The sequence below is a fragment of the Gymnoscopelus braueri genome (genome assembly GCF_963280865.1).
Source record: "Gymnoscopelus braueri genome assembly, chromosome: 13".
NCBI lineage: Eukaryota > Metazoa > Chordata > Actinopteri > Myctophiformes > Myctophidae > Gymnoscopelus > Gymnoscopelus braueri.
The window spans coordinates 40,447,080-40,471,918 of NC_137615.1; the positions used below are offsets into that span (position 1 = coordinate 40,447,080).

The 24,839-nt window shown below is 43.1% G+C and overlaps 1 protein-coding gene across 3 annotated transcripts in view; it reads right to left on the reverse strand.

Annotated features, from left to right (window-relative positions):
- LOC308099292 (uncharacterized protein) overlaps positions 1–24,839 on the reverse strand; it is a 50,969-nt gene that overhangs the window by 24,230 nt on the left and 1,900 nt on the right. For 2 of the 3 annotated variants that reach the window (XM_080448004.1, XM_080448003.1), the window contains exons 2-6: positions 4,096–4,116; positions 3,445–3,616; positions 3,049–3,326; positions 2,546–2,691; positions 2,249–2,465 (exon numbers count right to left, since the gene is read on the reverse strand). In XM_080448004.1, coding sequence (XP_080304130.1) covers positions 2,249–2,465; positions 2,546–2,691; positions 3,049–3,326; positions 3,445–3,616; positions 4,096–4,116 — 834 coding nt within the window. Of the gene's footprint in view, positions 1–57; positions 239–2,248; positions 2,466–2,545; positions 2,692–3,048; positions 3,327–3,444; positions 3,617–4,095; positions 4,117–24,839 lie in introns of all 3 variants that reach the window. The other variant, XM_080448002.1, reaches the window with a different exon arrangement.

Here is a 24,839-nt window from a genome sequence, read left to right on the forward strand (position 1 = left end):
TATTAATGAACTGGTCTTGTGAGAGTAGCGGATCTCTTGCTGGTACTAATACCCCACCTGTTGAAGCAGTGAGCAGCTGACAGCACCCATTCCTTGTTAATAAGAGATCCTCCACAGCGGTATGGTGGTATGCTTATTTGTATAAGGGCCTGCCAGGGCCAGCTCCCAGCTGGAGCGTCTTCACCTCCAACTATCCTGGTGTTCAGAGGAGCCTGGCCACACACTGAGAGAAACACAACTGTCAATAGATCTGGGTGGCAAAGCCAATAGAGTAATGCTTAATTTATGTGCTGTCATACGATAAAGTGTAAATCAGGCTTAACCACTTCAACAGGACTCTATACTAGATTCTACAGTTCTTCTACAACAAATCTCTTCGCTGAAAATAGCCAATCTACAATGCTTTGTAGCTCACATGTGTGAATTTGTGAACTGAATGATTGGGGAAATAGCATAGGCTGTATACAGCAAATGTTCACAATGTAAGTAAAGGTAAAAGGTGTGTCACTGAAGACTAAATATCTGTGTTCTGTTTTAGGACTTAGACTGGGGTTTTACATACAGTAAATGTTCGTAACCTTATTGAGTCTGAACCTAAATATGGGTCAACTGGCTAGGTTAGACTAAATGAGCAGCCTTAGCAGGGAATTATTGCTCTTTAGCCAGGTAAAAGAAACAATAAAAGAAAGCTTTACTTACCATCTAATTGTGAGTGAGTCCCCGAAAAAAGAAATGGAAACAAGCTATTAAAATGACAAATTTAAATAATTTACAGCACATCATTTGTTTTGTTCATCAGGGCAGAGGGAACAGAGGTGCTGTATACACTGTTTCTCAACGTTTTGATTCATTTTTACACTCTTAGAGTTAAATTAACACTGAGGATTTTACAGTTTAGGTTGGGGTACCAGAGATAAACGCAATTGTATCACATGGGCGTCCGTGGACGAATGCATATCCTTGAAATGAAAAAGGTTTAAGAGTCACTGCTGTACTACATAAAGTGTCTGTACCAGTCATTGGGTTTAGTCATTATAGTCATTATATAAGTGTTGTGTGAATGTGTGCAAACAGCTTCAGCTATAGGTGGGTTTTTCTGGCTTGAAAGGAAATATCTTCATCTTGACAAAACGTCTGGAGGTTCATTATTATGGTTATAAACAAAGGGACCTTGCAAAACAGATACAGTCTCATCCTGATGTCTTTAATCCCAGTTTGTTTTTGGAATCACTCATTCATTCATTACTCAGAGATTCTAAATGATCAACACACCAGGTGTAAACATTCCATCAATGTTTCTGATACTTAAACCAAATAGAACATTTAGTTTGGACTATTATGTTACAATTTAAGGTACTGTAACAAATCTTTTATTTGCGCGCGCGCGCGCGCGCGCACACACACACACACACACACACACACACACACACACACACACACACACACACACACACACACACACACACACACACATACACACATACACACATATTGTGTGCACGTCACGTGCGCACACAGACACATACACACACACACACACACGCATGCACGCACACACACACACACACACACACACACACACACACACACACACACACACACACACACACACACACACACACACACACACACACACACACACGCTTTTTTAAAAATCAAGTTTAAATAGGTAAAAACCTTTACATTTCTTTATTGGAACGAGGCTTCATGATATCCTCAGAAATAGACATTTTAACGCAACAAAATTATTTATAATTTTAATTAATTCTGATGGTCTCTATAAAAAAAGTGACACTTGTGGTGTTAGGGTCCGAAATGACCCGGCAGAGAAGTGTGTCTCAATTCCCCCCAAATTATCAATATTCAATGTCTACATATTTGAGAGTGAGAGAGACTTGTCCTCAATTGGCATTTGCTATCAGGAGTAAAATAAAGTTTGAGTTTATGAAAAATAAATGACTTTTTTACCTTCTATGGTATACGGGTCAAAAATGACCCTAACACACCAAGTGTCACTATTTTTAATAATATTAAAACATTTTAAAGTTAAAAAAACGAAAACAAGTATTTTTTGTATTATTCTTTTTTGGAAGTGTGCTCTAATTTGAGTCTATTATAGCTAGATAACATCATTATCCATTGTCTTCATTATAGGAAATGTAATGAGTGGATTTTTATATTTTTATAATTGAAAACAAGATATATTGAAAGATGAAACCCTAACCTGTAGCTGTGGGCAGGCCAGCACAGGTGACGCTCAGGTCACTGTTAGTCCCAGAGGAGGTGAAGGTGATAAATCCTGGCTGGTCACTGGTTATTCGACTGTTGATCCAAGACTGGTACTGAGACACTCTGGCGTAGACTCCAGGTATATTAGGCTGGGCGCAACCCCTACCGAAGCTCACTATTCCAGACTGAATCCAGCGGGCACCTTCTTTGCTCACCATTGGGCCTCCTGAATCTCCCTATAGGGAAACCCATACTGCATTAAAACAATGAGATATTTCCAGGAAGAAACAATGAACACAACCATTCAAATGATCACCTGACATGTGTCCTTCCCTCCAGCACTAAGTCCAGCACAGATCATATTGTCAGTGATTCTGCCCACTCCATAGTTGCAGTTACACTGTCTGTTCCCCACCACTGGAACCTCCACTTCCTGGAGGTTTTGGGGGGAAGGGAGGGCAACTAGGGCGACACAAAGTTAGTTTCATGAGCAAATGACCATATCAAATGTTTTCTTTTCTTTAATCAGTCAACTGACCTCCTGCATAACGGTGATGACTACCTGATATGAACATATCTCCCATCCTCTCTTTCTGTACTGCACCATTTATAAGATACATGGCTTTAAATGTACTACTCTGACCTATTCACTGTAAACCAAACCAGATCATCAGGCAATGAGGTAAACATATAAATCTATCTTAATCAATGTGTGTTTATTTCTTCATTTAATTATCGACGACGACCAGGGACAAATTAATTCACCCGGTATGAAATGCTACAAACAAAATGGGCTTTGTTTTGATTCACTATACTCACGACCACTTCCAATGGTGCCCCAGCCAGTGATCCAGCTGTCGATACCACTGTAGAAGGTGCTCCCCGATGCTGCCAGGCAGACTGGTCGGATATAGTCGGTAAACGTCACCGGTGATGCAAGTTTCAGAAGAGCGATGTCATTATCACTAGTTACACTGTTGTAGTTGTTGTGGCGGATGACCTGGCTAAGCGACCGAGAGACCCAGTTGGGGTTGACTTGTAGAGCACTCTGCACACCCAGATAAACAGTGACACCAGATGTGTCATGTGCATGATTACTAGGAGTAAAGAAAAAAGACAATCCATAATGAGCACAATATTCACTTTTCTTTTTGAAAGTATTAATGAACTGGTCTTGTGAGAGTAGCGGATCTCTTGCTGGTAATAATACCCCACCTGTTGAAGCAGTGAGCAGCTGACAGCACCCATTCCTTGTTAATAAGAGATCCTCCACAGCGCCCAGTTTTTGGTGGTATACTTATTTCTAAAAGGGCCTGCCAGGGCCAGCTCCCAGCTGGAGCGTCTTCACCTCCAACTATCCTGGTGTTCAGAGGAGCCTGGCCACACACTGAGAGAAACACAACTGTCAATAGATCTGGGTGGCAAAGCCAATAGAGTAATGCTTAATTTATGTGCTCTCATACGATGAAGTGTAAATCAGGCTTAACCACTTCAACAGGACTCTATACTAGATTCCACAGTTCTTCTACAACAAATCTCTTCGCTGAAAATAGCCAATCTACAATGCTTTGTAGCTCACATGTGTGAATTTGTACAACTGAATGAATGGGGAAATAGCATAGGCTGTATATGCAGCTAATGTTCACCATGTAAGTAAAGGTAAAAGGTGTGTCACTGAAGACTAAATATCTGTGTTCTGTTTTAGGACTTAGACTGGGGTTTTACATACAGTAAATGTTCGTAACCTTATTGAGTCTGAACGTAAATATGGGTCAACTGGCTAGGTTAGACTAAATGAGCAGCCTTAGCAGGGAATTGTTGCTCTTTAGCCAGGTAAAAGAAACAATAAAATAAATCTTTACTTACCATCTAATTGTGAGTGAGTCCCTGAAAAAGGAATGAAAAAAAAACAAGCTATTAAAATGACAAATGTAAATAATTTACAGCACATCATTTGTTTTGTTCATCAGGGCAGAGGGAACAGAGGTGCTGTATACACTGTTTCTCAACGTTTGGGTCCATTTTTACACTGTTAGAGTTAAATTAACACTGAGGATTTTACAGTTTAGGTTGGGGTACCAGAGATAAACACAATTGTATCACATGGGTGTCCGTGGCCGAATGCATATCCTTGAAATGAAAAAGGTTTAAGAGTCACTGCTGTACTACATAAAGTGTCTGTACCAGTCATTGGGTTTAGTCATTATAGTCATTATATAAGTGTTGTGTGCAAACAGCTTCAGCTATATGTGGGGTTTCCTGGCTTGATAGGAAATATCTTCATCTTGACAAAACGTCTGGAGGTTCATTATTATGGTTATAAACAAAGGGACCTTGCAAAACAGATACAGTCTCATCCTGATGTCTTTAATCCCAGTTTGTTTTTGGAATCACTCATTCATTCATTACTCAGAGATTCTAAATGATCAACACACCAGGTGTAAACTTTCCATCAATGTTTCTGATACTTAAACCAAATAGAACATTTAGTTTGGACTATTATGTTACAATTTAAGGTACTGTAACTAATCTTTTACTTGCGCGCACGCACGCACACACGCACGCACGCACGCACGCACGCACGCACGCACGCACGCACGCACACACACACACACACACACACACACACACACACACACACAAACTCTGTGCACGTGCGCACACAGACAGACACACACGCACACGCACACACACACACACACACACACACGCTTATGTTTTTTCTTTTCAAGTTTAAATAGGTAAAAAGTACCCTTTACATTTCTTTATTGGAACGAGGCTTCATGATCTCCTCAGAAACAACAAACTTATTTATCATAATTTTAATTAATTCTGAAGGTCTCTATAAAAAAAGTTACACTTGTGGTGTTAGGGTCCGAAATGACCCGGCAGAGAAGTGTGGCTCAATTCCCCCCAAATTGTCAATATTCAATGTTTACATGTTTGAGAGTGAGAGAGACTTGTCATCAAACTAGCATTTGCTATCCTATCAGGAGTAAAATAAAGTTTGAGTTTATGAAAAATAAATGACTTTTTTACTTTCTATGGTATACAGGTCAAAAATTACCATATCACACCAAGTGTCACTATTTTTTTTATAATAAAAATAAATATTTTTTGAGTATGGGCTGCGTTAAATCACGGGTCAAATTTGACCCGCCAACACCAAAAGTGGATGCAGGTTACACAATGCAAGGGTTAAACACTACTTTGTTAACCAGGGTCCTCCAGAGGTCTATACCTGAAACTGTCCTTTCCCCTCTACACCAAAAATAGCTGATCTACAAGCCCACAACAGGTTGCAGCGTGACATCTTTACCAAATGTTCACCTATTACGACATGCCCAATTCCCATCAAGGACTCTAGGGTTAAACATGGAAAAACAGAAGAGTATCACCTTGATGCTATCACCTACGGTACAGTAACAGGTCACCAGAGACCCAGTTACTTTATTATCAGTCTATGAATAGCAATTGGAATCACTCCAGTACTTATAACAGCCTGTTATAAACACACCATGAATGTTACATCATTCTCCCTACATAAATATCAACAAATATTTTGGTTTGTAACTATTATTTGTCGCCATTTATGAATATGGAATAATACATTTTTGATTGCCATTAAACTGTAAGTACTACATTTGAAAGGTCTGCACTCATGAACGGAGCACACATTTAATTAAGATAAGGAAATAAGATTAGAAAAGGCTTGAGATAAGAGAACAACAAATCAATCATGACCCAAAGGTTTAGCCCATTTCTACTACGTGACGCATGACTCGTGTTTTCCCAGAATCTTGCTAAAGTTTGTGATAACAAGGAGATATATACTGTATATGTAATCAGTATGCAAATTATATTTGAGGTTGCAGATCTGCAAATTTTGTCAAATGTTCTGCTACGTTCCCCTATTTTTCTTGAATGTTCACCTACTATGACATGCCCAGAATATGGATACTATGGTTCATGTGGTTCACAGGAAAACATATATTGTTAGTTGTGAAAAGGAACTAATGGCTAAATACTTATTGCGTTACTTCATTCCACTTCACTTTAGTGACAGTGACGGCTAATGAATGAATTGTACATCTAATCACTTATTTCAGTCATCAGGATGGGAGTTGCACTGGTCTTAATGGAACCAATAGCTATTTAAAATCTAAAATGGACTGAACTTGGTAAACTAAACACCAAAGAATGCTGTGCATAGGAGTTACATGAGAGCACACGCACGCACGCACACACACACACACACACACACACACACACACACACACACACACACACACACACACACACACACACACACACACACACACAAATTCCCTGTAAATTCAGTTATGAATAAAATCAATATTTTCTATGGAACTCATCTAAAGTGGAATTAAATATGAAGTGTGATTACTGTGTTTAAATCACATTTTGGCACAAAAGTCGCCATGTCTGTTAACATCTTTATGCAAAGCTTGACTCCCATGCAAAACACCCTTCCTGTACGAATGAACGCCTTCAAGCAGGGGCTAAAAAGTACTGCAAACCCTATGTGCAAACTACAGTTCAAAACTTACAGTATGTAAGAAGAGAGATGTACATTTATGTTCCCAGCTTTATTTAGCTGGTTCCAAACCATAGACCAGTGCTGATTTTGACAGCAAAATTTGATTTCAGTTTTAGTCATAGTCTTTTAAATAAAATTTCATTTAGTTTTAGTCATGTTTTAGTAATTCTGAAATGTTTTAGTTTTTGTCTAGTTTTAGTCGACTAAATATCATAAGATTATAGTCGACTAAATCTACAGTTGATTTAGTCGACTAAAATGTATGTTGGTGGTGCCTTGATGGCGTCGTAATGGTTGATTTTACACTTGGTTGCATGCTGAAAATAGCCGATCTACAAGCTCACAACGTGTCGCAGCGCAACGCGTTGTGAGCTTGTAGATCAGCTATATACAAAGTGCAACACCCGAGCGCAACCAAACATAAAATTATGTGTCTTTTAGTTCTACTGGATCTCTTCTCCACTAGTCCCTCACTAACATTTTAGTCTAGTGTTTATTTGTTGACGAAATTGTCAATATATTTAGTCTAGTTTTAGTCATCGTAGTATGGTATATCCAGGACTAAAAGTATCTATTAAACATGGATTAGGAAATCTGAAGTAATATTATCATTTATTATTGGTTAATGACATTGTGGGAATTTTCAGGCGAGGCTGTGACCTTTTGGAATCAAGAGGATGAGAAAGCAGGGTGGCAAACCCTTAGATTTGAATACAGATGCATGTCTCTGCTATTGATCTGTTGATCAGTCAACTCTTTAAGATCCTGGCCTTTGTCCTGGAGTAGAAGCTCCCAGCTTTAATTCAATTTCAATTCAATTTCAATTCAATTCAAAGGGCTTTATTGGCATGAGAAAACATACGTTTACATTGCCAAAGCAGAAAGCACAATACAACAACACAGAAATACAATCAAAACAAAAAATATGTACATTTGAAAGTCAGAATCTTCAATAGATCAATTTCTATGTTCCAAGATCACTGGGTGCAGGTATAGTGCAGGAATATACACAATGATTAGTCTTTAGGGTGGTTGTGTTCCGTTTGATATCCTTCTCCTATCACAGCAACTCACGAATCTTGCTGCTGTGTTTGCACATTGTTGTACTTCGCCTTGCAGATATGGGAGTTTTTTGTCATTGTCTCCGCCAGGCCGAAAGGCATGGCGAGAGAGTATGTTTTGCCCCCTGTCCGTCCGTCCGTCCGTCCGTGTGTGTGTCCGTGTGTCCGTGTGTCCGTCCTGTCTGTGTGTTAGCAGCTAATCTCCGGCACCGTTGGCCCGGTCGCTGCGAAACTGTGCACACCCACTCCCTGGATGCCAATTCAGAACCTCTGCACCACATTTTTCACATGGGCCTGTTATAGCGCCACCTGGAGGCCGATGTGTGCAAAACCCATTTTTTCCTATTACTCCTACAGCTTTTAACTAAACGTCATGCAAATCGGTACACAGTATCTCTATAGTCATGTGATCAACCCGGATCTGTTCAATTTCCCATATTCCATCCTCATTGGCTAAGGTTGGCTTCCAAAGTTTGCAGGATTGGTGAGTTTTGAACAAACTGCCTCAAATCATGAACGCAGCTTGCCGTTTCCATAAAATTGCACACGCACATTCCCACTAGGCCGAGGAAGAAATGCCACTTAAAACTTTTCAAATCAGCCTCATGGTGGCGCTATAACAGGCCGATTTGCATTTTTAACTATAACTGCACCGATCTGCGTGAAACTTTGCACGCACACTCCCTAGAAGCCAAGGAAAAACATCTGCACTGCATTTTTCACATCTGCTTTTTACAGCGCCACCAGGAGGCCGACTTATGTCAAATACATTTTTGGATATTAATCCTTCCGATTTTATCCAAACATCACGCAAATCGGTACACAGTATCTCTATAGTCATGTGATCAAGACGCATCTGTCCGATATTTCATATTCCATCCTGATTGGCAAAGGTTGGCTTCCAAAGTTTGCAGGATTGGTCCGTTTTGAACAAAATGTCTCAAATCATGAACGCGGCGTGCGATTTCCCTGAAAGTTTGCACGCACATTCCCACTAGGCCGCGGAAGAAATGCCACCCTTTTCACATTGCCCTGTTATAGCGCCACCAGCAGGTCTACTCTAGCAAAACACATGTTTGGAACAAAATGCCTCAAATCATGAATGCACGCACATTCCCACTAGGCCGCGGAAGAAATGCCACCCTTTTCACATTGCCCTGTTATAGCGCCACCAGCAGGTCTACTTTAGCAAAACACATGTTTGGAACAAAATGCCTCAAATCATGAATGCATGCACATTCTCACTAGGCCGAGGAAGAAATGCCACCCTTTTCACATTGGCCTATTATAGCGCCACCAGGAGGCCACAATAACCTGACCTGGCGGAGACCTGTGCTCCGAGGAGCACTTTTTCTAGTTGGTCATGTTTTCAAAATCTCCGTGTGTGGTTGTAATCTGTGGGAAGTATGTGTCTCTGATGTCTTGGTACAATGGACAGACGGTTAGGAAGTGTAGCTCGGTTTCCACTTCATTTTGTGTGCAGTGGGTGCATAGTCTGTCTTCTCTCGGGATACAGGTCTGCCTGTGACGACCTTTCTCGATCGCAAGACTGTGCTCACTGAGTCTGTACCTGGTTAAGATTTTTCTTTGTTTTGGGTCGGTCACGGTGCTCAGGTATTCTGCCACTGCGTATTCTCTGTTTAGGGCCAGATAGCATTCTAGTTTACTCTGCTTTTGTGTTGCTTCTTTCCAGTGTGTCAGGTAGTTTTCCTTTTGCTGTTTTATAATTTGGCTTTAAGCGTGAACCAAAACAAGTCTCTGAGCCAAGCCTTTTGTTACCAAGCGGCTGATTACAATACTACTTGTCTTTATGCAAGGTGAAGGCTAAGGTGATCGCATCTGTTATCTCCCTCTGTCCCCAGGAAGTGGGGTAAAGGTAAAGTCATGCAGACTAAAATTGAAATTCATGTAATTATTCTTATTTTACAGTAAAAGCTTATTTTGTAGTAAGTAAGTATGAACAAATGTGGTTGGGGAGAAACCAACTAGTTGTAAGTCATTTCTCTTCTTGAATCTAAGAATAATGTCATGTTATTGTAAATCATCTATTTTTGTTTAAATCATTCATACAAGGTTGAATACATATATGTCTGGTCTTATATTGAAGCTAATAAGATGTTAAACAATGATTTCATAATATGAGCTTGTGTAAAAATACAGTTTGATAGATAAATGTTATGTGTTAAAACCAAGACAGATTGTGTGATCCATTGTGGGATGTTCTGACTGAGAAGGCTGGCCCAATAATTCTTTTGTTCCTAGAAACCTGTTTGTAGTGGTTGGAAATTAACCTGGAGGTGTGTCTAAATGTCTGCATATAATGTAATGTTTCTGTGATTTAAGTTACACTCTGTGGATTGGCAACGCAGATGTCATGTCTATGGAAATAAATACATTTCTATGGACAAACCCACTTTCAAAATGGATTCTTGTTATATTCTTGCACTCAGGGAATAGTGTTGTTTTTCGTCTGATCGATGGGACTATATACGACATTAGGGCAACCACGAACGACCCTGTGTCTTCCGGAGAGCGGACTCATTTTACAGTGGTGTCTATTTCTCCAGTCGATCGGTGGTAAAGAACCTGTATTGGTCCTTTTTTTTTTTATCCGACGGAGGCAGTTTCCTGTGCAACGATGTTAAGGATTCCGGTTTTGAAAGGAGGGGTCGGTTACATGTATGTGGCGCATTGCATACATTTAAACGACAAAATTGGTTACGTGGCTGCAGCGTCAAGGCCTTCGTGTAGTACCTTTACTCATGATGTAATCTTTTAGTCCTGTACGCCTAGGAAGGACGGACGACAGAGCTCTTTGGGGCTATATGTATTTATAAGACTCTGGTTATTGGTAAAAATATTTGATCCATTTTTTATTCGCCAGCTCCCTGGTTAAACACGATGCTTTTTCTGGGGCGTTTAAGAAGTCTTTTCTTTGAGGACAATAGGAATTGTTATTTCACAAACACACAATGAATTTAACTCATGTAAGGATGTTCTAAGGACTTTTTTGCAAAACGTTATATAGTTATTTTGATGTTCACAAACACGCAATGAATTTAATTGATGTAAGGATGTTCACGGTTAAGGACTTTTTGCGAACGCGGAAGGAGGCGCGGCCTACGCCCAAGTGCAGCTTACTATGAAACCGTGCTCGGGTTGTGTGTGTCTGTGTCTCTGTGTGCGTGCACTGCCTGTGTGCAGCCGCCAGAGTGCGCCAGAGTGCAGGAATGTAGACAATGCTCTGATTAAAATGCACAACAGCCTGCAAAACACACACACACACACGCACACGCACACGCACACGCACACACACACACACGCACACGCGCACACACACACACACACACACACACACACACACACACACAGTCAATGTTCTCTCCCCATCAGGTGAAATAACACGGATTACAAGTCCGTAAATACACAATATTTTCGAGCTGCGTTCGCTTCCAGCGTTCGCACGTCTTACTTGTTTGCAGAAGGTTATATAGTTATTTTGATGTTTACTGGATGTGGGTATGTTTGTCTGACCTCTGTGTCTTGTGTGCGTGTTTTGTTGTCTTTGTCTGTGGTGCTGTTTGTCTGTGGTAGTGTACCTGTATGTTACGTTTTGATGTGACTTGTTCTTATCGGTTGTCGGCATGTGCATATGTGCTGTTGATATGGGAAGTTAGGTGCGGCTTGTATTCGCTTTTTAAGTTGTTTTTTCTTGCTTTCTTGTCATGGATAGTGAGTGGACTTTGATTCTGCTAATTTTCTTGGCTTCTGTGTTTCATTTGTGTTGGGCTTTTCGGTCTGCATGAAGGAGACAACTTTGTGGTGACATGGCTTTTGGGCTGTGTACTGCTTATCTTAAATATTGCTTTAGTGGTATTGCTACTCTGGGAGTTTCTCCTGGTTGTTTTATGTGCTATTGTCTTGGCCCTGCAGTGGTGATGTGGGGTTAAGCCGTGTTTTCTTTTTTTTTTTTCATCTTGGCAGTGGTGATGCTATGGTTAGTATTTCGGGCTTGTGTTTTCCTGGGCTTGGGCGTTGTTGGCGTTGTGTAGCTTGACTTTTCTTATTCTTTTTTCAAGTATGCTGGCGGTGTTGACGCGGTGTGCTACTCTTATTCATGTGAGTATATGTGTTTGTCTTGTTAGTATCTGTTGGATGTTTGTAAGGACTCTTTGTCGTGTGGAAAGGTGGTGTAAGTTGTGTGTGTGTGTGTGTGTGTGTGTGTGTGTTGTTTGTTGGAACGTGCCATTCTTTTCCCTGGTGGGGTGCGCGGTCTGTGATTGTTGTTCATTCTGTGTCTTGGGGATGTAGTTTTATTTATATATTTTTTGGCTGGATGTTGAGAGTTTTTCGGTCCCTCTGTGTGCTTGAATTAGCTTGATTAGGTATTAGGTATTATTGGTGCATTTCGCTTTTTTTTTTACAACACTTTTTTTTTGCAAAAAGTCTTGTAGTGTGATGTGAAATGATTGTTTAGATATTCAACTGTTGAACAGAAACACAACTATTCAGTCTAAATAATAGTGAAAGTAGCTTAGTTAATTTTTTATTTAGTTTTTATTTAGTTTTCATCAGTGAAAAAAGGTAGTCGACGAACATTTTTCGTCATAGTTTTAGTCAACGAAATCAACACTGCCATAGACCCCGCCCACTCTCTGAGTGGACTGCCCCTCTTGGTCTGGTGTTGAAATGTGAGCCTAGTATTTTTTCGATACAAAAAGTACTGTCCAGTGAGAGTTGGAGGTGGGGGTGGATCTAACGACAAGCCAATCAGCAAATATCTGCTAAAACAAGCTGTGCGATGACGTCAGATGTAGGCGGATCCGTGGATCTCTTGTTGGTTTAGGGAAATTCGAATCCCCCCCTTGTAATCGCTGACACTGCAGCCAATTTCAGACTGAAGCTCCACGCAGCTTCAGGCTGATAATCAGGCTAAGCTTTATTCAGACCCTGCTCGAGTCATCAGTTCATTTAAGTAGCACTAACAAAAAGCTAATAGTAAGATCCACTGCATTCTGCATAATAAAGAATAAGATCTAGAACAAATTATTTGTGGCATTAAACTAGAGAGTCTTAGTCACCATGAGGTAGGGCATTAACAGAATAATCGAATATTCAAATATTCGACTATCAAACCACTATTCGACCACTGTATATCAAAGTCGATTATTCTATAAAATAAAAAAAATCTTTATTTTTTGTGGCTTTTCTACAGCAGACACGCAGCTGTGAGCTCTGGTGTGACGTCAACTCGCATTCCTTGAGTCGAGTCGTCAATGCCATTAAAAAATAAAATAAAAAAAATAATAATCAAATTGATTAATCGAATAATCGAATACTTACAGGTCGAATAATTCGAATGCTAAAAATCACTATTCATGAATGCCCTACCATGAGGTGAAGTTCCCTTTGGTTTAACATCTAATGCAAACTGAAGCATTGAGCATGACCATGAAACAAGTCTAATATGATCTTGGTACCATTTATGGTGTGTCCACCAAAGGAGTCATCATGAAGTGCACTGCATGAGGTGTCAGCTGTGCAGCAGACCTACAGTATAGTTCTCTTCTATGTCTCACAACTGACAATCAAATACTTTTTGAAAATGATACATTCAGATCATCACACTCTGTCATTAGGGATGTGACATTTTGGGGTAGGGAATGTTTCCAGAGTTAATTTTGACAGCAAATTCTTATTTAGTCTTAATCTTAGTCTTTTGAATAACACACCATTTAGTTATTTAGCTATTTTCTTTGTGTTTGTTATGATTTCGGTAGCCAAGCTGCCAAAGAAATGGATGGTTCTACACAAATTGTATGCTACAGTGGTGTGCACAGACATTTTGAGCAGGGGTCATCACCATGGCAGCTTGTGATGGACATTTTCATTAATATTTCATTTTTGCCACGGACATGCAAAATAATCATCTTACCAAAAACACAGTGGCCTAGCCCTAAATGTATACTAATGGACTCCTAATGAGTCATATGGGTCTATTCCAATGTGCTGCACGTTTTAAAACGATAGTATGTCTGCATTAACTACTGAGCCACTTAACGACCAACAGATTAAATCCTAATTATTTTGGATAATAATAATTGAGTCTCATCAGTACAGACAGTGCTTCAACCTCAAAAGGGCCACTTAGCTGCAAAGGTGAGTGGGTGCGTATTATACATCATATGGCTAATGTAGAGATTGCTGGCTTTTCAAAAGACAGTGTTACTTGAGGACAGAAGGAGATCAAGTTCTACCAGCTAAACTGTTTGGTTTGGCAAGGTACGGTAGCTAGTGGATTCCATTACAGTAAGGTGATCAGGTATTCTCTGTTGATGAGAAAGTCCAAGGCATGCATATTTAACAATGGAAAAATACACTTGATTTGGTTTATTAGACATAATAATGACATGTTAAATGCTTCTCACGGAAACGTAAAGGATAAAATGCCAATGGAAGAACACTGTAACAAGGAAACTTGAGAGACAAAAAAGATATGTAGATGATGAGTGATTAATGAAGGGCATGCCAGGATTTTAATTGAATGCAGTGTCACAATAGTCTAATGTGAAGGCACCTAACTGTGATCAGAGGTGAGCTAACTTTTAGGTTGCAGGAGGTCCTAGGCTGTGGATGGAGGGTTTCCATGTATTATGATTGTGGAGTGTTATTATAGTTGTCAATTATTGAAATCCCAAACAGGGAATATACTTGGACCATGCCACATTTAATGCCTGTCTCAGGACTGCCACCTGCCAGTATACAGTGGATAACTTCCCAGTTTCCAGGTGTTCTAATCTAAAGTATAGCTACCACTTTAACGCTGACATCCCAATTTTGGGCATGTCATTATAGGCTAAAAAGATAAGAACATTACTGATCTACAAGCTCACAACATGCTGTGATGTGTTGTGATTGATTGATTTGGATAATAATATTCCAGCTTGTAGATCAGCTTTCCCCCCCAAATAATATTTGTATTTATTTGATAAGTGGCTTGTTTTAAAATGTGTAGCACTGTGGAATAGAGTAGACAATATGGCACATCAGGAGTCCATTATTATTATATTTAGGGCTAGGCAGATGTGATTCTGGTAATATTACCTTTTTTTAAAAGCACATTTTGCTATTTTCACAGAATTGAGGCAGTTATTGTCTCCGCCAGGCCGAAAGGCATGGCGAGAGAGTATGTTTTACCCCCTGTCCGTCCGTCCGTCCGTGTGTCCATCTGTCACTGCGAGCGGCTAATCTCCGGCACCGTTGGCCCGGTCGCTGCGAAACTGTGCACACACACTCCCTGGATGCCAATTCAGAACCTCTTTTTACATGGCCCTGTTATAGCGCCACCAGGAGGCCGATTTGTGCAAAATCAATTTTTTGATATTAGTCCTACAGATTTTATCCAAACATCACGCAAATCAGTACACAGTATCTCTATAGTCATGTGTTCAACATGGATCTGTCTGATTTAACATATTACATCCTGATTGGCTAAGGTTGGCTTCCAAAGTTTGCAGGATTGGTTCATTTTCAACTAAATGCCTCAAATCATGAACGCAGCTTGCGATTTCCGTGAAATTTCACACGCACATTCCCACTAGGCCGAGGAAGAAATTCCACTTGAACATTTTTAAATGAGCCTCATGGTGGCGCTATAAAAGGCCAAATTGCGTTTTTAACTGTAACTGCACCGATCTGCGTGAAACTTTGCACACATACTCCCTAGAGGCCAAGGAAAAACATCTGCCCTGCATTTTTCACATTAGCCTTTTATAGCGCCACCAGGAGGCCGACTTATGTAAAACACATATTTTGAGATTAAGCCTTCAGATTTTATCCAAATTTCACGCAAATTGGTACACATGATCTCTATAGTCATGTGATCAAGATGGATCTGTTTGATTTTTCATATTCCATCCTGATTGACTAACATTGACATCTAAAATTTGCAGGAGTGGCCCGTTTTGAACAAAATGCCGCAAATCATGAACGCAGCGTCCGATTGCGGTGGAACTTTGCACGTACATAGCGCCACCAGGAGGCCGATTTTTCTTTTTTATATTACTCCTACAAATTTTGTCCCAACATCATGCAAATCAGTACACATTATCTCTATAGTCAAGTGATCAAGATGGTTCCTATTTTTTATATTCCATCCTGATTGGCAAATTCTGAACATTGCTGGCCCACAATAACCTACCTGACCTGGCGGAGACCTGTGCTCCGATGAGCACTTTTTCTAGTTAGCAATCATTTGGTTTAGCTTAGTCTTGTTGTCTTCTCCTGATGCAATTGTGTGTACAGGTACCATGTGCAACAGGCCTACTCAAAATCTCCTGCAACTCATGTAATGAGCATGTTACTTTAGAGTCACAAAGTTATTCAAACACATTTTTATATGTTTCTATAATGAATAAAATATATAAAAAATGGGCCACGGACAGACATGTCTTGCCACGGACATGTTTGTCCATGTACAGACATGTTGATGACCCCTGCGCAAGGGGCTTTCCCGTGCAAAAGTTGCTATTTTGGGACACCAGCCTTATCCGCAAAACACCTGCACTACCCGTTTATTTATAGGCAGTGCTGGGCATAACGGCGTTTAAATAAACAGCGTTACCTAACGCCGTTATTTTTTTCAGTAACGGGTAATCGAATTAATTACAATTTCCATCGTTATAACGCCGTTACCGTTGAAGTAGGCTACAGTATTGTCTATCAGTACCATACCAGTTGTCTTGTCTGAAGTTGTAACTAACTTTTTCTTTAATTTACACTAAAAGCACTGTAGTGTAGTCCAGTGTTTTTCTTTATAGTTGACAAATGTATGTGAACATGTTGCTCTGTAAAGCTTTAAACTAAATTAAGGAAGAATTTTGACTAGCACAACTGTCACTGAATGGAAAATAGGTTACTTTAAAAACTTATTTCAACATATTGAGACTTAAAAACTGGACTTTCAAAAAGTTTGAGAACCACTGGTGTAGGCAATTACACCTGTTTTACTGTTATCTACCAGTTGCTGTGCGTTGAGATGCAATAAATATTATATTGAAGTGCAATACATATATTGAAGTTTATTTCTCCCTCATGGCAAAGGTTATTATGTGTAAGTTGTCTATGCTGTTCTACTCTATGCACCTGGCTTGTGAAACCTGCTCCCAAAAACAATCCAAATTCTTTGACATATTACAACTTGTTCACGCAAATAGTTACTTTTCCTAGTAACTAGTTACTTTTACAATAGAGTAATTCAGTTACTAACTCAGTTACTTCTTTGGAGAAGTAACTAGTAACTATAACTAATTACTTTTTTAAAGTAACGCGCCCAACACTGTTTATAGGTGTGGTTTGGGGGTTACAATAATAAAACCAATCACTGTGCCAGATGCCATTGCCTTTAAGAGAAGACTGCGCAAGTCATTATCCCCAATGCAATATTTGTGCGCTCTATTCCTCTCTGCCACTGTTGCCAGGTCTGCTTATTATAAGCCTGTTTTTCTGTAAGGCTTGTTTTTCTGTAAAGTTGCTTGTAAATAATGGTAGTTGTGGGTTGCGGTTGTGAGCTTGTAGATCTTATTTTCAAATAGCCGACATATATAAATATTTACATTGTTTAATAGCCAACATATATAGGTTTGAAGTGCTCATGTTTCCTATAGTCGCTTCTTTTGGGCTTGTTTTCATAGACCTGGTTGCTTATTCCTCTCGCAAAATCTGGCAACACTGCTCATGTTCCGACATGAGGGGATTATAACCTTGAACAATACCCCGATGCTTGCTTTCTAAGCTCTAGCCTTTGTTTCAATAAAACCATATTTGATAGACAATAAGTATCCCTACATGTTACTGATTAGAGAGAATTGTATATTATTGTAATCAGTTCATTATTTCCTGCGTAATCGATGAATAAAACTGAAGAGTGTAATTTGGAGAGCATTGCATTGTCTTCTTTGAATATCATCTTATATAAACACAATTGACACAAGGAATTGACACTCTCACTTCTGCTGATTATAGGAAAATTAAAATCGCAGGGATTCAGTCTTTGGGCCGACTGGTAGAGCCGTCGATAGCCGTGGGGTAGTGAAGAGGGGGGAGAGAGGGGGGTGGGTGAAGGCTCTGTAGAGACACCCTGATTGGCTGTTTAGCTTATTTGGTCAGACAGGCTCTGTAGAGACCTCTCATCTGCTACTACTGGTGCAGAAGCAAGCCTAAATAAACCAGAGACATTTGCCCGTCGCACATTTGAACTAGATACCATATTCTCAATCTCAACTCTCAATTCCTATACCAATCGATCAACTCCAAAACAAAGCAGTAGGTTACGATAGCTAATATTAAAATAGCCTAACTCCTTCATTATTTATCCTAGACAAGTACTTTTTGTACTTTTATTTTTTTTAACCCTATGTTTTACCACGGTTCTCCGTTTACTACTCACTATGGGATATCAGGTTCCAGGGCTTCCAGGGCTTGGAGGCCCCACCACCACGAGTGGTGGAGTCCAAGAAGCTCCCTGAAGCGATGGGGTTCAAGACGGCCTTGATGAGCTCCTGGGGGGATCATCAAGACCCACAAAGGCTAGCCTTCCCCATCGATCTGATCTCCGCCAGGGACCTGGGGCTGATCGAAGTCCCTCCAATGGACCCTGTGCTGGCAGAAGGGCTGGAGGACATGCAGTCAGGTACGGTGGTGCTTGGGAGGCGCCACACCGTCCTTTTACAACGACGAAATGAGGAAATCCTCCGCGGCGTTGAAAAAGACCTACGCCGCGGCTGGACAGGTCGCAAAGACCCTCAACGCCGTCACCATCCTCCAGGGCTCCTCTGCCGTGCGGCTCGCAGAGCTGAAGAAAACGTGGGGCGATGACGCGAAGGAGCTGCATCGCCTGAACCAGCTCACCATCTCCTGCACCCAACACGCCATCAACTGGACCGGCCGGGTGCTGGACGACTGCGCGACCATTGAGAGGGTGAGGTGGCTCGACCTCGCCACCTTCACGAGGGACGCGCAGAAGATAGACGCTAAAAAGAAGCTACTGGCCCTTCCTCTCACAGCAGGTAATCTTTTTTGCGGGGCGGAGAAGTACCTGAAGGACTCCACGGAGTCGGCGAGGGCCCGAAAAGAGGCGGCGGCGGGTCTTTTGGCCCGAAGCCTCCCCAACCAGGCAGACCTCGCCAGGAGAGGTCTGCCATAAGGGGGAGACTCTCCTCGTCTCGCCAGTCTAGCGCCAGCGGCAGCTCTCGCACCTCCTCGGCCCGTCCCTCCAGAGTAGAAGGGCCCATGTCGCTGGGAGCCGGCGACGTCCGTCGCAAAGACCCCCGCTCCCCCCCTCCCTCTTCCCCCCGTTCCACACGACGCGGCGGGAGGGAACGTGGTCGCGGGCAGCGTATCTGACACTTGCGGAACACTTCCGCACTAGGTCACGTGATCTCTACACGCAGACCGTCAGGATCGACGCGACCTCTGTTGTCTCTAGCGGGCTCCACAGCTGTAGCTCCGCTGAGCAGAGTGTTAGCGTCTCCGGTTCCCATGGTAACGGCTTTACGACCAGTGGAACTAACGACGGCAGCATCCAGCGACAATCCGCTCGCTCAATGCTTGGATCAATGGAAACTTTGCAAGCCGAACCCTTGGGTGCTGCGCACCGTTCACAAGGGTTACAGACTGCAGTTTTCCAGGAAGCCGCCCATGACAAACAAGGTATTGTACACTCGAGCGTCGGGCCAAGCGGCCAAGACTCTAAGAGAGGAGGTAGCCTCCCTCCTGAGCAAGGGCGCGATAAGGAAATTATCTCCGGATCAGAACCGCCTGGGGTTTTATTCGGAAAATTTTCTGGTGAAGAAGAAGGGGGGGGCGTAAGACCCATATTGAATCTGAAGGGCCTCAACAGGTTCCTGTCGGTTTTTCATTTTCAAATGCTAACAACCGTGAAGTTATTACGCACGGTGCGTCTGGGCGACTGGTGGACGAGCATCGATCTGAAAGATGCTTACTTCCACATTCCAATTTATCCCCCGCACAGAAAGTTCCTGCGCTTCGGCTTCGAAGGGGAAGTGTACGAGTACATGGTTCTCCCTTTTGGTATGTCGTTGAGCCCACGGGTGTTTGTGAAGTGCACCAACGCGGCCATTGCTCCACTACGGAGACAGGGAATCCGTCTGTCGACCTACATCGACGACTGGTTGATAGCCGCAGGCTCGGAGGAGGAGGTGGCGCGGCACACGGCCGTGGCCATCTCCCACCTGACGTCACTGGGTTTCACAATCAACGTCCAGAAGAGCGTTTTGGTTCCGTCCCAGCGGGCCACCTTCTTGGGGATCTCGCTGGACTCGAACACCTTCAGGGCACGTCTATCCAAGGAGAGGATAGACAGCGTTTTGGCTTGTGTGAGGTCTTTCCGCCTGGGGTGGAAAGTTACTTACAAACAATGCATGCAAGCAGTAGGTCTCATGGCTTCGGCCATTCACTTAGTACGCTTAGGCAGGCTCTACATGAGACCCGCCCAGAGGTGGCTGAGGGCCCTTCGGATCCCACCCACCTCAGGTCATCGGCTAGTGATGGTATCTCCATGGTGTGTGTAGGCACTCAGACCATGGTCACAAGCAGCTTTTCTGTCCCAGGGGGTCAGTATAGGAGCTGTGATTTCGTGGAAGGTCATCACCACGGACGCCAGTTTGACAGGGTGGGGAGCCGTCCACGAGGGCAGGTGGGCCAGGGGAGTGTGGAGTCCGACAATGCGGTCGGCCCACATCAACTACCTGGAACTGCTGGCGGTTTTCCTCGCTCTGAAACATTTCGAGGCACAGATCTTGGGTTGTCATGTCGCGGTCAGAACGGACAATACTACAACCATGTGTTTTATCAACAAGCAGGGAGGCCTGACCTCCCTGGTGTTGGATGGTCTAGCACGCAAGATGACGCTTTGGTGCGATTCACGGCTCGCGTCCATACGGGCGTCTCATGTACCGGGCCTCCTGAACCACGGAGCGGACTTGCTGTCCAGAGGCGGTCTCCGGTACGCAGAATGGTCACTCCACCCGATGGTGGCAGAACAGATCTGGTGCAGATTCGGTCGCCCCCAGATCGATTTGTTTGCCTCCAACGAGAACGCGAAGTGTTCTCGGTTTTTCTCAGTGAAGGTGGGGGACCGTTCCATGGGCGTAGACGCCTTTGCACACAGTTGGCCGAGCGAACTGCTTTATGCCTTCCCGCCAATGGGGCTGATCCTCCTCACTTTGGAGAGGGTCAGGCTCCAGGGGTTGTCGGTGTTGCTGGTGGCCCCAGCATGGGGCACGTGGAGGTCGGAGATAGCTCCGCTCCTTTACGATGCGCCTCTGGCCCTCCCTCCCATAGCGGACCTGGTGAGGCAGGGAGGGAACGAGCTGTTCCACGAGCGCCCTCAGGACCTAGACCTGTGGGTTTGGCCCGTGAGAGGGCGAATTTGAACTCGTGTGGCCTCCCCCCTGACGTGGTGGCTACCATCCAGGGCGCGAGGGCCATGTCCACGAGGGAGGCTTACGAGGTCAGATGGAATATGTTCGCATCTTGGTGTCTGGAGCAGTCACCAGTGGTGGTGGCTTTCCAGGCCCCGGTGGGCAGCATTCTTACTTTTCTACAGAGAAGGTTAGATCAGGGTTTATCCTTCTCGACAGTGAAAGTGTATTTGGCGGCCATTTCGGCTTGCCACCTAGGTTTCGACGATGGCAAGACGGTGGGTCAGCATAACTTCGTGCGCCGGTTTATGAACGGCGCCAGGAGAGCTAGACCGGTTAACAGGCCGCTGTTCCCAGTCTGGGATCTGACGGTGGTGCTGAATGCACTGTGCCGTCCCCCGTTCGAGCCTTTTGAGTCTGTGGATCTGAGGGTCATTAGTCTCAAAACGGTCCTCTTGGTGGCCCTGTCTACGGCTAAACGGGTCAGTGACATGCACGCGCTCTCGGTGAGTCCGGAGTGCATGAATTTTCTGAACAACGACAGGAGGGTTTTGCTTAAACCAAACCTGGCGTTCGTTACAAAGACCGGGGTGGTGGCCCCGGATCCGGTTGAATTGGTGGCTTTTCATCCACCTCCCTTCGTCTCGGCGGAGGACAGGCGGTTACATTGCCTCTGTCCGGTGAGAGCCTTGAAGCTCTATTGCCAGAGGACGGCGGCCAATCGTTCATCGACGCAACTCTTTGTCTCTTTTGGCGTGGGGGTTCAGAGGAAGGCGGTCACCAAGGCGACGCTTTCTAGATGGATCCGAGATGCCATTAAGCTGGCTTATGTGAGTAGTGGTGTCCCAGTCCCGGGGGGTCTGAGGGCCCACTCTACTAGAGGCATGGCTACGTCCTGGGCTCTCTACAAGGGAGCTTCGATCCAGGAGATTTGTGCAGCTGCGAATTGGTCGTCACCTTCGACTTTTGCGGCCTTTTACAGCCTGGACGTGGCGGCGTCATCAGTGGCGCACGCGGTCCTGGGTGTGGCTGCTGCCTCCAGATCAGTGGTGGATAGGGAGTAGGCTTGGGGCTTTTCTCCATATCTTTCGACTTCCTCTTTAAGGTTTCCTTGGGACCAGCGGGGCTGTGTCTTGGGAAATAGGGCCCTGTTCCTCATTGTTTATGAGGCGGACTGTGTCTGCCTGTTAGAGAATAAGGCAGATTCTAGAGTCTGTCAGGGCCTATTCTTATTATCTATCCCGCACCCCGGTCCGGTGGGCTGGGGGGCGCCCAGGGGCCATAAGGTCGTGGACCTATGGCCTGGGGGTCATAGGTCACGTCCGTGGGGACGTGACCTAGGGGCTGAGGGGCGTGCGGGCCTGTCAGGGTTGTGTGGTTCATTACCTCAAGGGGGGTTTATGAAATCCCATAGTGAGTAGTAAACGGAGAACCGTGGTAAAACTAGAGGTTACGAATGTAACCCCGGTTTTAGTAGATTCGGAGTTTACTACTCACCAGACACCCCTTTCTGTGCGCATTTGGCATGCAGAGAGGAGAATGTTAAGAGGATGAGCCTATGTCACGGGGGAGCCTTTATACTCCCGGGTCTTCCGGACTCGTGACATACCCTTAGCCAATCAGTATTGGCGTCGGGAGCGTGTGCGTTGACTCTGTCCATCGCCTGAGGGCGCTGATATCCCATAGTGAGTAGTAAACTCCGAACCTACTAAAACCGGGGTTACATTCGTAACCTCTAGTTTTGGGGCCCTAGAAATCCATTGGACTTTTTTTTTTTTTGACAAATTGCAGATACAATTAGATCATTGTGAAATCCAATATTTTCTTCTCTATTTAAACCCTCTGAAATGGTCACCCAGTTCAAGTTAACTAAACTAATTATGTAATAAATGTCCAACTAGTTATATATTATTTTTTACTGGAACAAGGCTTCAAGATAATTGTAGAAAATCCCCTCCTGCTCAGCCCTAGGTGGGAGGAGCCAGACCATAGACCGTAAAAAATATGGACGAAGGGAACAATGACGTCACCCATTGGTTTCTACAGACCGTAAATGAAGCCGATTGTTTAGGAACGTGCAATCCGCCATCTTTAATATATACCATTGGGCACGGCGGAACTCGAACGCTATTGCTTGAGACCAGACATGTGACCAGGGAACCGGAAAACAATCCCCAAAGAATGCTATTGGTTGGGTAGCTTGTCAATCAAGAGCGGGGGCGGGGAATGAATGCTATTGGTTGTGTAGGTTGTCAATCAAATCATCCCGCCCCTCCTGGAGCATAGCCTACTTTATCGTCAATTTTAGAATAAATGGGACCATAATTTAGCAAAATGCATATCATGATGATTGAAAGGAGACTTTAAACTAGCGACTGGAAGTATAGCATTTATGACAATTTTTATTAAGATAAGAAAATCTAGTCTAAAGTTCGTCAAAAACCCATCCGCTTACAATGAGAGAATATTCCTTCTGACACCTGCAGGGGTAAAACAGCGCCATACAGGCCATTCATATGAATGGCCATATGTCTCTCTTCCGTATCGGCCTCATTGTAAATATGTCAGGCTGGCCCCTTGAGCCAGACTGGGCACTTGCCTAATTGGTAACACACCTGCACTGAATGATTAGTACACACCTGAACAGATTGCAGAAGGCCTTCAAAAGGCACTCATTTAGTTTATTTGTTTGAGAGGCATTTAGTGAGTGTTTGGTTTCCTGCTGTTCCCTATGTTATTCCTGAGTTCTGAGTTGATGCATTATTTAAGTAAGTATTCCTTGGTTAGTTTGTCTTATTTAGTTCTGTTCTCTTTGATATTTTGGTCATGTGTACTTTGTTTGATTGGTTTCTTTTGTTTCTATAGTTTAAAATCATCATCACCTCATTCATCAACATCATCACCACCTCCATGCTCACTGCCATTATGCTTGAATTGTTCTGCTAAAATAAATATCTGACTTTTATCTATCGATCTGGTCAACTGGTTATACTTTGAAAAGTATCCTGTCTGAGTGATATTACACCACGAACAGAGTTAGCTAATTTTACAATAATCCTCAAACACAACAGAACTAACAGTCACAATTTTCAATAATTCCAGAAGGTGGTGGCAGAGAATATTGTCCGTTGATAGATAGTATTGCTTGCAATATTGAAAGGTTTTGGATAGCTCTGTTGATTAAATTTGGCTCAAATTTGGCTCAAACAAAATTCATCTTTGACTATTTAATACACCCCACCCAAAAATATTTTCTTGCATTATGAACCATCTCTCTGCATCCCTCCCGTTATCCACCCCTCAGGAACTTCATAACTCCTCCCCTACATACACGAGAATATGTATTTTTCTCGTGGACAAGCACAGTGTCATTTTGTAGACACAAGATTTTGAAAAACATTAAATAAATGTATGAATAACTGTTTTTACACATTAGGAAAGCAATCAGCGTGAGTGTGCAAAGAGGGGTGGGTAGCTAAGGAGGTTAGTGCAGAGCTGTCAGAACCAAGTCTCTACTTGGTGCTTAGGCAGAGGGGAGTATAGGGG